The sequence below is a fragment of the Agelaius phoeniceus genome, chromosome 20 (assembly GCF_051311805.1).
Source record: "Agelaius phoeniceus isolate bAgePho1 chromosome 20, bAgePho1.hap1, whole genome shotgun sequence".
NCBI classification, from domain to species: domain Eukaryota; kingdom Metazoa; phylum Chordata; class Aves; order Passeriformes; family Icteridae; genus Agelaius; species Agelaius phoeniceus.
The window spans coordinates 10,624,625-10,636,735 of NC_135284.1; the positions used below are offsets into that span (position 1 = coordinate 10,624,625).

Consider the following 12,111-nt stretch of genomic DNA (forward strand, 5'->3'; position numbering starts at 1 on the left):
CACACCAAGCCCCAAAATTCCAGCTGATGGTGCAGGGTTAAGTGGAGGTTTGTGTCCAGGGAAGGGAACAGAGCTGGGAAGGGGCTGGAGCCCCAGGAGCAGCTGAGGGAGCTGGGCAGGGGCTCAGCCTGGAGCAAAGGAGGCTCAGGGGGGCCCCTGTGGCTCTGCACAGCTTCTGACAGGAGGGGACAGCCGGGGGGGTCGGGCTGTGCTCCAGGGAACAGGGACAGGAGCAGAGGGAACGGCCTCAGGCTGGGCCAGGGGAGCCTCAGGGGGGACATCAGCAGGAATTTCCCCATGGAAAGGGGGGTCAGGCACTGCCAGGGGCTGCCCAGGGCCCTCCCTCCACCTCCCTGGGGTGGAGTCCCCATCCCTGGCAGTGCCCAAGGCCAGGCTGGACAGGGCTTGGAGCAGCCTGGGACAGTGGGAGGTGTCCCTGCCATGGCAGGGGTAGAACAGGATGGGCTTTAAGGTTCCTCCAACCCAAACCATCCCAGGATTCTGTGATTTTTCTAAACATACTCAGGAAAGGCACCCACCATCCATCACCTGTGGACCCACCCAATATTGCCCCTTCCACCCCACATGTTAGGAAAGAGCTCTTACACAACATTTGTGCTTCTCATTTTCCAGTCAACCTCCCACCCTCCCTGCCAGACCCTGCTCAGCAGCCACACCAGAGGCACTCTAGGAAAAACTCCTTTATTTTCTTTCTGCTTTAGAAACTCTTTGTACAGCTTAAGAAAAGAGGCTGCCTTTAAAAAGCAATGGAATCCCCAGGTCAGGGATGCTCCATCTACAGCACTGGGCACGCTCAGCTGGAGCCCACAGGGCTCTGAAGGACTGGAGCTGGTGTTTAGGGCTGCTGTGAGTGGGATAACACTGCTCCCAAAGCTCATTCCCAAAGCCATGAGGTTCAAAGACACTTGGAGAGGTATCAGAGGCTGCAGCTGGTATCCATAGGGGTGCTGTTACACCATTCCCAAGGTTTGGCTTCTTGGGAATGGGGTTTTTACAGGAAATGGCACCAATGTGTAAAATACCTGAACCTGAACAAAGTCCCTAAAATGATGCTCCCAGCAGAGATCAGCTTTTGGATCCAGGTCTGGCTGTGGCCCCGATCCAACCTTGTGGGGCTGAAATCCCCTAACATTTTTCCTTAGGGATGTGGAATGCTTTGGTGCCAGGCTCTCCTTACAGAGGAGCCCAAGGAACCCTCTGGCCCCACATCCCACTCCAAACATTCCCCACTGAGGAGATCGCAGCACTGCCCCGGCCCTGCTGCTGAACCAGTTCTGATTTATCTCAAGAGAAGAACATTATCAATATTTTCATCCAGGAAGCCCTAAAAACAGGAGGGAAGGGTTAAAAATCCAGGCTGGACCCCCTTTCCCAAACATCAGGATAATCCAGGTAGGTGGATCCAAGATGGGGGTCAGCCCGAAATGGAGTCCTGGGAAAGCCAGGGTGAGGGAGCCCCAGCCCTCAGCACCCCGAGGTGTCCCGTGCCTTGTTCTTCCTCTGGAATCTCACGTCCAGGGGGTCGAATCCCCGTTCCTTGGCCCCAAAGAGGGCCCAGGGAGGAGTCCTGGCCGTGTACTCGGCCGCTGTGAAGGTCCTGGCGCCGCCGCTGCGCTCGCGCTCCCTGACCAGCTCCTGGAAACGGCCGTAGTCAATCCAGGTCCTCCACTCGCCATCCACCTGGAACTGCAGACACAACAGTCAGGGAGCCAGGAGAGCCAGAGCACCAACCCCAGGCTGTGCTGGGGTCAACTGGGATCCCCAGCTGGTGTTTTTCTAATTCTGCATCACAGGGAGGTGCAGTAAAGCCATCCAGAGGCTCCTGCAGGATACAGCTTGAGTAGGAAGACAGGAGGGACTCAGGTGCATAAACACCCAGAGCCAGCAGGGAACTGATTCTCCACCTCTGCTCTGCCCTTGTGAGACCTCCCTGCAGTGCTGCCTCCAGCTCAGGAATTCTCAGCACTGAACAAGCTCATCCTGCTGGAGCAGGCCCAGAGCAGGCCCAGGAGCTGCTCCCAGCAGAGCCCTCTGCTCTGGAGCCAGGCTGGAGAGCTGGGGGTGCTCACCTGGAGAGGAGAAGGCTCCAGGGAGAGCTCAGAGCCCCTGCCAGGGCCTGAAGGGGCTCCAGGAGAGCTGGAGAAGGACTGGGGACAAGGCATGGAGGGACAGGACACAGGGAATGGCTCCCAGTGCCAGAGGGCAGGGCTGGATGGGATATTGGGAATGAGGAATTGTTCCCTGTGAGGGTGGGCAGGCCCTGGCACAGGGTGCCCAGAGCAGCTGGGGCTGCCCCTGCATCCCTGGCAGTGCCCAAGGCCAGGCTGGACAGGGCTGGGAGCAGCCTGGGACAGTGGGAGGTGTCCCTGCCATGGCAGGGGTGGCTCTGGATGGGCTTTGAGGTCCCTCCAACCCATCCCAGGATATCTCCATGAGGGCTGCACTGTTGGATGCTTTGCTGGAGCCTTCAGAGTACCAGATCCTCCCCCACTTTCCAGGAGGGAGGCTCCTAAAATGCCTCCCAAAGCCTTCCCAGCCTTCTGCCCTTGCCCTTGACACTTCCATGGGAGAGCCCTTGGTGTGGGGAGCTCTGCAGGACAGTGTGGATCTGGGGCCACAGCCAGGTACCCCTCGAGGAGAGACCTTGCCAAGGTCACCCCAACCCCAGCGTGGGACTGTGGCTCCAGGGCAGCCCAGACTGGGACAATGGCCCAGGAGCAGCACCAGAGGCACGTGCCAAGGGATTGGGATGGATTTGGGATGGATTTGGGCAGGAGGGCTGTGGTTGGGAACGGGGGAGATGGAGAGGTTTAATGACACAAATCCTCTTTCCATGTGAAGAATGGCTCACTTTGACAAGCTGGAGCTGCATTTGTCTCCCAGACCTGCTCTGCCCATTTAGCCCCAGCTTTGGCTGAAGCCTCAATTAGGATTTATCTAAGCTAAGAGCTTATTACGCATTTCATCCAAAAAAAGAGGGAAAATAGACCGGCTCCTTGGTTATTGTGGATTTTTTTCCCCCCAAACTTGATGGCTGTGCATTTCAAATGGCACTTGACTTTGTGCCCAAGAGCTAAAAGCTTTTTTGGTTGGGAAAACTGCTGACACCCCTGAAATTCTGCACTCAGCCGTGGCTGCTGCTCCTCCATCCCTGCCCATGGAATTACAGCGTGTCCCTGTGGGGCTGAAGCCAGGAGGGGACACTGCAGAATCACAGCACTGGGAACCAGTCCTGGCATCAATCAAGGGGCCCAAGGCTCATTTCTCTTGTGCCAAGGTGGGGACATGTGTGAGGCCACCAGGAGAGCAATGGCAGAGGAGACATCGTGTCACCTGAACACGAAAAACCCTGAGCCCAGAGAGGATCAGGGCTCTGCAGAGCGGAGCTCCCCCCAGGGCTGGGGAGGTGACAATGTCACACCTGACACCAAACTCTGCTCCCTCCAGGTTTGATCCATGAACACTCAGCAAATTCAAGGGCAAACCCCAAAGCAGAGGATTCAGCAAAGCCTTTAAGGCCCAAGGGGGATTGGCCTCCCACTGCCAGAGGGTTGGATGGGACACCGGGAGGGAATTCTCCCTAGTGAGGATGGGCAGGGGCTGGGATGGAATTCCCAGAGCAGTTGGGGCTGCCCCTGGATCCCTGGCAGTGCCCAAGGCCAGGCTGGACACTGGGGCTGGGAGCAGCCTGGGACAGTGGAAGGTGTCCCTGCCATGGCAAGGGGTGAGACTGGATGGGTTTGAGGCCCCTTCCCACCCAACCCCCTCCAGGATTCTGTGACCCCATTCCCACCAAGCTTGGATCCATTGCAAAGCAGATGAATCAATGATCACCCTTTTTAGTGCAGTGACAGCACAACCATGAACCACAGCACCAGAGGGGCAGGTGTGTCAGGGGGAGAAATGGCTCCTGATGAGGAATAAATCCCAAACCCAGAGGGAGGAAGAACAGTCCCAGCTGCCCAACTGAGATTTGCAGCATGGGGGACAAAAGATTTAGGGCTCAAAGCAGTTTCACAGCATCCATACAACAGGTGAGCCAACCCTAAACATCCCTGGGATCCCAGCCTAACATGGGCAGGTGTTTTAGGGAATTGTTCACTGCCTGTGGAGCCCTTCAGGGTGATAAATACATTGACACAAGGGAAATGGCTGAGAGCCCTCCCCTGGTTCTTCCCTAAGCTGGAATCACAGAGTGCCACAGCTCCTTCAGCTGGCCCTGGGCTGGGCTGCAAAGGGAAACTCTCCCTCCCTGAGGGCTCTGCCAGCACCGGGGTGACTCAGGAGCCTTCCCCTGGAGCTCCTGGAGCCCCTGAGCTCCAATCCCCAGGGTCCCAACACCCTCTGCTCCCCACAGACATGGCACAGATGCACAGCCAGGAAAGCCCTGATGGAATCCTGCAGATCCTCCAGGGCAAGGAGCACTGCTCCAGACAGGCATTAATGATGGGATACAAGAGGCACAGGAATGAGGGGAAACAAAATCCCAGGCTGGGAGGGGGCCCAGAGGATCCCTGGTGGCACCTCCCTGCTCAGGCAGGGCCATCCCAGAGCACAGGGCACAGCATTGTGTGCACAGGGCTCTGCAGGATCCCCGCTGAGGGAGACTCCAGCCCCTCCCTGGGCAGCCTGCTCAGGGCTGGGCACTGCCCAGGGCAGAAGTTGTGCCTCCTGGACAGGGGCAGCTCTGGGCTCAGGCCCTGCCCGTGGCTCTGGTGCCACTGCTGGGCCTGGAGCCGAGCCCGGGCCCTGCTCTGCCCCTCCCTGCACACAGGGACACCCAGGGCTGAGGGCCCCTCTCAGCTGGGGCTCCTCTCCAGGCTGAGCAGCCCCAGCTCCCTCAGCCTTTCCTGGGCACAGAGATGCTCCAGGCCCTCCTCATCCTCACAGCCTGAGCAGCCCCAGCTCCCTCAGCCTTTCCTGGGCACAGAGATGCTCCAGGCCCTCCTCATCCTCACAGCCTGAGCCTGCCCTGCTCCAGGAGCTCCTGTCCCTGCTGTGCTGAGGATCCAGAGCTGGACACAGCACCCAGAGCTGCCCCCAGGGCTGGGATCCCTCCCTGACCGGCTGGGTCAGGACAATGAGTTAATTAATTACCAATTCATTAACCCCAGGACACCACTGGCCCCCAGGGCTCTCTGCTGAGCCAGGGACAGCTCAGGGTCCCCCAGGCCCCTTCCTGGCAGGACTGGAACAGGACAGCCCCAGAACAGGGCTGGGCTGGCTGGGGACAGGGTCTGTCCCTCACAGAGCCCTGGGCCAAACTGGGAGAGATCCATGGACCCAGACTGGGAGAGATCCATACAGACTGGGACAGATCCATACATCTAGACTGGGATAGATCCATGGATCCAAACTGGAATATATACACGGATCCAAACTGGGAGAGATCCATGGATCCATACATCCAAACCGGGATATAGCCATACATCCAGACTGGCAGAGATCCATAGATCCATATATCCAAACTGGGAGAGGTCCATGGATCCAAACTGGGATATATCCATACATCCAGACTGGGATAGATCCATGGATCCATATATCCAAACTGGGAGAGATCCATACAGCCAAACTGGGATAGATCAATAGATCCATATATCCTAACTGGGATATATCCAAACTGGGATATATCCATGCATCCAGACTGGGATATAGCCACGTATCCAAACTGGGACAGATCCATAAATCCAGACTGGGATATAGCCATGTATCCAAACTGGGACAGATCCATTTATCCCTATGTGCAAACTGGGATAGTTCCATATATCCAGACTGGGATGTATCCATCCATGCAAGCTGGGATATATCCATATATCCAATCAGAAACTGGGATTAAATGGAGAGCCATGTTCCCTGGAAGCATCTGCAGAGCCTGGCTGAGCCTCCCTTCACTCCTGAACTGCCAGGAGTGGCCCTGACCAGGACAATTCCATCACTTCTCTTTGGCAGTGGACTCACAGCTGCTCTCACCACAGCAGGAGCAGCTCCTGAAATCCATCAACATTCCTGAAGGAGGAGAGCCATGCTCCAGATTGCTTCTCTTATCAACATATTTGCAGAGGCAGTTTGGGGGGTGGAACATGTGCACAGATTAAGGACAATCAAGGAGCACCATGCACTACATTCCCCCAGACATGAGCACTGCTGAGCAATAATCCCAGGTGTATCTGACAGGATAAAATATGGGAGAGAGGCTGGGATGTGACACAGGGAATGCTGAGGAATGGAAGGCAGCTAAAACCAATTAGTTTGTCCTACCAAGGGTAATGTTGTATTTCCCTCAGAGCCAACCACACTGGCACAAGGAGGCTCCTCCTGAGCCACTCGCTCCAGCCCTGCACCACAAACATCCAGAGGGTGGTCAGGGAAGGACTCAACAGCACAGGAGAGAGTGGAACAGAGCAGGAGGAAAAGAAAGAAAAGGCTGTGGTGGCTCCTGCAGGGCTGGAAGCACAGGGTCCATCCTGCATGGAGAACTCCCCTCCTTGGAGCTGTGCTGCCCTCCAGGGTCCCTGGGGAGCACAGGGGGAGTGGGGGAGAGCCCAGAGCTCCTCTGTGTGAGAACCCCACAAACAGTGGGGTTGGAAAACTCCTCCAGGATCATTGAGTCCAACCATCCCCAAAGCACTGCCAAGGCCACCACTACCCCATGTCCTCAAGTGCCACATGCACAGGGCTGTTAAACCCCTCCAGGGACAGGGACACTGACCCTGCCCTGGGCAGCTGTGCCAGGGCTGGACAACCCTTTCAGTGAGAAATTTTCCTCAATATCCAACCCGAGGCTCCTCTGGCACAGCCTGAGGCCGTTCCCTCTTGTCCTGTTGAGGATTCAAGGCTACAAAGTCCTCAAATCCAACAAATGGATTTTCCCTGGGGGATGCACAGGATTTAATAGTTAAATCCAGCAATTTTCACAGAGTTTTAAAGACCATACACCAAAAATAACAGTCAGCAGCCAGCAGGGGAACCAGCCCCACAGCAAACCACAAATTAACAAAACCCCCAACCCAGAACAAATAAAACCTGCCCCTTCCAAACCAAACAAAAATAACCATAGAAAAAACCCCACAAAGCTCCCCCGAAAGACAAACTCTCAAAATCATAATAAACAAAACCAAAAGAAAACAACACAATTCCTCACAAAAATCCAAACATCCTAAAGCAGAGGAAAAAACCCCAAACCTAAATGAATTACCAGAAAAAAACTCCAAATCCCTCCCCCCAAAAAATAAACCTGAAAAAACAAAACCAAGCAAAAAACCCCAAATCTAACCAAAGCAAACCAAACCCCAAACCAACCCAAGCTCACCAAAACCAACAAAAAAACCCAGCAAAGCAGACTAAGACTCCTCCCAAAGTAAACCAAACCCCAAAACAAAACAAACAAATGCAAAAGAACCCCCACAAGAAATCCCAAACCAAACCCAAATGTCACATAAAAAACAACCAACCAAAACCCAACCAACCAAAACCCCAAAGCCTCCAATGAAACATTTGGTGCACACAGCCTGTGACCCACACCCTCTCTGGGGGATTGTCAGAGGGACAGACAGACACCCATGAGCTGTGCTCAGGGCTCCCAGCTGCTGGAACTGCCATCCCACAGCAGCACTGGGAGGGGCAGATCCATCCTGCCCTGTGCCTGCTTCACCTGAACTCACCTTCCACCCAGGACAGCAACATCCCTGCTTGTTAACCCCAAACAGCAACATCCCTCCTTGTTAACCCCAAACAGCAACATCCCTGCTTGTTAACCCCAAACAGCAACATCCCTGCTTCTTAACCCCAAACAGCAAAATCCCTGCTTGTTAACCCCAAACAGCAACATCCCTCCTTCTTAACCCCAAAACAGCAACATCCCTCCTTGTTAACCCCAGAACAGCAACATCCCTCCTTGTTAACCCCAAAACAGCAACATCCCTGCTTGTTAACCCCAAACAGCAACATCCCTCCTTGTTAACCCCAAACAGCAACATCCCTGCTTGTTAACCCCAAACAGCAACATCCCTGCTTCTTAACCCCAAACAGCAAAATCCCTGCTTGTTAACCCCAAACAGCAACATCCCTCCTTCTTAACCCCAAAACAGCAACATCCCTCCTTGTTAACCCCAGAACAGCAACATCCCTCCTTGTTAACCCCAAAACAGCAACATCCCTGCTTGTTAACCCCAAACAGCAACATCCCTCCTTCTTAACCCCAAAACAGCAACATCACTCCTTGTTAACCCCAGAACAGCAACATCCCTCCTTGTTAACCCCAAAACAGCAACATCCCTCCTTGTTATCCCCAGGACAGCAACATCCCTCCTTGTTAACCCCAGCACAGCAACATCCCTGCTTGTTAACCCCAGCACAGCAACATCCCTGCTTGTTAACCCCAAAACAGCAACATCCCCGCTTGTTAACCCCAAACAGCAACATCCCTGCTTGTTAACCCCAAACAGCAACATCCCTGCTTGTTAACCCCAGGAGAGCAACATCCCTGCTTGTTAACCCCAAAACAGCAACATCCCTCCTTGTTAACCCCAAAACAGCAACATCCCTGCTTGTTAACCCCAAAACAGCAACATCCCTCCTTGTTAACCCCAGAACAGCAACATCCCTCCTTGTTAACCCCAGAACAGCAACATCCTCCTTGTTAACCCCAAAACAGCAACATCCCTCCTTGTTAACCCCAAAACAGCAACATCCCTCCTTGTTAACCCCAGCACAGCAACATCCCTCCTTGTTAACCCCAAAACAGCAACATCCTCCTTGTTAACCCCAGCACAGCAACATCCCTACTTGTTAACCCCAAAACAGCAACATCCCTCCTTGTTAACCCTAGAACAGCAACATTTCTCCTTGTTAACCCCAGCACAGCAACATCCCTCCTTGTTAACCCCAGCACAGCAACATCCCTCCTTGTTAACCCCAAAACAGCAACATCCCTCCTTGTTAACCCCAAACAGCAACATCCCTCCTTGTTAACCCCAGCACAGCAACATCCCTCCTTCCCTCCTTCCCTTGGCTCTCTGCCCTGGCACCATGGAGCACCCCTGGCCTGGAGAAGCTGGGGGGGCTGGAAGGAGGTGGCTGGGCTGGAGCAGGAGCTCTGGGGGCTTGTCACCATCATATTTTCTGAAAAATCCTCTTTCCCAGGATTTTTCTCCTGGGAAGCTGAGAAGCCTCAAAGAAAAAGGAAAACAATATTATCTCATTTCCTTCTCCTGTGTTTTGCTGCTTTGGAATGTGGATGGAGATTGTTTATCCAACAGGTGGTTGTTTGATGGGTTCCATGTGAATTGTTTTTACTTAATGACCAATCACAATCAGCTGTGTTGGGACTCTGGTGAGAGTCACGAGTTTTTCATTAGTATTCTTTCTCTATTATTTAATATAGTTTTAGTATAGTATTCTTTAATATAATATATATCATAAAATAATAAATTAGCCTTCTAAGAACATGGAGTCAGATTCATCATTTCCTCCCTCTTCTGGGGACCCAAAAATACCCCAGGGGCTGGAGCAGGAGCTGTCAGAGCAGAGGTGACCCCGTACCCAGGTGGGACCCAGGACTGAGATCCCCCTCCAGGTGTGGCTGCCAGCCCTGAGCCCTGTGCCCACCCTGGGCACGGCATCAAAAAGGGACAATGATCTGGGTGGCTCCATCCTGAGCCCACCCCTGGGATAAAGCAGCAGCTTTGCACCTTCCCACAGGCTGCCATCAAACACAGCACACTTCACCACCTGCCAGCACCAGCTCTCCAAGACAAACAAATAATTTCCAGAATTATGACCCCCTTTCTCACCTCATTAAGGCTCACAATTATTTAAGGCTCCCTTTGTTTGACAGGGGAAGTGACTGAACTGGAGTCACTCAGCAAAACAAGGAGAAATATTGTGTGAAATTATACTGAACAGGGTCACAGTGCTTGGCAAAAACCTGCAACTCCTCCTTTTGAATTATAATCCCAACCTCAGGCTTTAGGAGGGAATTGAGCTGTTTTTTAAGTTGCAGCTGAGTAAGAGATGGTAATAATGGTCTTAAGAGGAAGGAGGGCAGGGATGGATGGGATATTGGGAATGAGGAATTGTTCCCTGGCAGGGTGGGCAGGCCCTGGCACAGGGTGCCCAGAGCAGCTGGGGCTGCCCCTGCATCCCTGGCAGTGCCCAAGGCCAGGCTGGACATTGGGAGCAGCCTGGGACAGTGGGAGGTGTCCCTGCCATGGCAGGGTTGGACTGGATGGGCTTTGAGGTCCCTTCCCACCCAAACCATTCCCTGACTGATCCCACAAGCAGTGGGATGCCAGGCACACAGAGCTGAGCCTCTCCACATCCCAGTCCATGGGGCTGAAGGAAAACCAGCACAGGGACACAGCCCTGGGAACAGCCAAGCCTTGAATCCCTCAGCAGCTCTGCAGACAGGATCTGGGAGTAGCCACCAGCACCACAATTCCCATCAGTTTTAGCTGGGAACAACGAGCAGCCCTGCACTTCCACCCTCAGTGACTCCAGCCTGTGCTCAGGAGCCAGCAGAGGTGTCAGGGCACAGGGAACTCCTCCACATGGAATGGAAATGAAATTCTCAGCCTGGAGATGGAATTGACTGTTCTGGATCCCAGAGTGGGACAATCTGAACTGCCCTGAGCTGAGCCCAGCAGAGCACAGCCCATGGAATCCTGTGCTGATCCCAGGGTGCTGTTCCAAGGGAGGTTCCTTATGGCAGAATTGGGGTTTTTAATCCCTGCCCAGCTGCCAAGGGAGCCAGGGCTCCACCAGGCAGCTCCCACTCCCAGGGATGGAAGCTGGGTAACTTCAGCACAACGGAGAGCTGCTTATCATCCCTGACACAGCCAGGCCAGCAGAGCCACCTCCCTGCTGCCAGGGGCCAAGGGAAAGGGAGAGAACCTTCAGGAATTCCACCATTCCCTGCTCACAGCTGCTCTAAGGAGGCTGCTTGGCTGCTGAGACACCTTGTCCTCACCTGGGGTCACCTTGTCCACACCTGGGCTCCACACCATGCCCTGCTCTGCAGCAGATCCCAGGATGTTGCATCTCTCTGTGACCCTCTCCTCCAGGTTTGGTTTCCCCTGGTGCTGTCCCTGGATCACAAGGACAGCTCCCACTCTCCCAAGGACAGAGGCAGGAAGGAACTGAACGTGATGGACTCTCTGTCCCTGATGCAGCCCTTGTCAGGGGATGTGCAGCTGGGAGTGAAGTGCTTCCTCTTCCTCCCTAAATATAGCAGGGATGCTCAGTGTGGGATGCTTAGCACGGAACACTCCAGTGCCTGGCCCCGAGCTGTGCCCACACTGGGAGGAAAAGGCCAAGTCCCTCCTGGCTGGGGATTTTTTGGCTGAAGGACAGGGATGGGCACCTCTGGCCAGGCTGTTTTCTGTCCCCAACACCTGCCCTGGAGGTGCTGTGACACCCCAGCACTGAAGCCACACAGAATCCTGGGCTGGTTTGGCTTGGAAGGACCTTAAATCCCATCTCATCCCACCCCTGCCATGGCAGGGACACCTCCCACTGTCCCAGGCTGCTCCCAGCCCTGTCCAGCCTGGCCTTGGGCACTGCCAGGGATCCAGGGCCTGCCCACCCTCCCAAGTGTGTTTGGGTATGGGAAATGAACTTATTGAAGAGATGTCCTCAAAGCCTTTGTGGATGCCAAGGTGCCCCTGCCATGCTGGAGAACATGAGGCTACCCCAGACCACATCCAACAGGGAGGGAGGGCTGGAGCCCAGAGCTGCACCTGCAGCCCCAGGCAGTGCCTGCATCCAGGGAGGGACACTGTGCTTGTGCAGCCTTGGCTGTGGGCAGCAGGGAGGTGGCTGTTGGTCCCTTCTCTCAGGGACAAGGGACAGGACAAGAGGAAACAGTAACACATGGTGCCAGGGGAGGTTCAGGTTGGAGATCAGGGAAAATTTCCTCCCTGAAAGGGTGGTCAGGGCCTAGCACAGCTGCCCAGGGCTGGGGTGGAGTCCCCATGCCTGGAAGTGTCCCAAAGGTGTGTGGATGTGGCACATGGGGACACGGTGGTGCTGCTGGGTGCCAGCTGGGCTCAATGACTTTGGGGAGCTTTTCCAACCAATGCCAGGCCTATCAGA

The 12,111-nt window shown here is 54.6% G+C and overlaps 1 protein-coding gene across 3 annotated transcripts in view; it reads right to left on the minus strand.

Moving 5' to 3' along the window:
• Positions 1-686: 686 nt before the first annotated feature.
• Positions 687-12,111, minus strand: part of LOC129129188 (S-adenosyl-L-methionine-dependent tRNA 4-demethylwyosine synthase TYW1-like) — a 99,933-nt gene continuing 88,508 nt past the window's right edge. For 2 of the 3 annotated variants that reach the window (XM_077188771.1, XM_077188770.1), the window contains one exon: positions 687-1,707. In XM_077188771.1, the coding sequence (XP_077044886.1) occupies positions 1,486-1,707 (222 nt within the window). In that variant the 3' untranslated portion in view covers positions 687-1,485. Of the gene's footprint in view, positions 1,774-12,111 lie in introns of all 3 variants that reach the window. The other variant, XM_077188772.1, reaches the window with a different exon arrangement.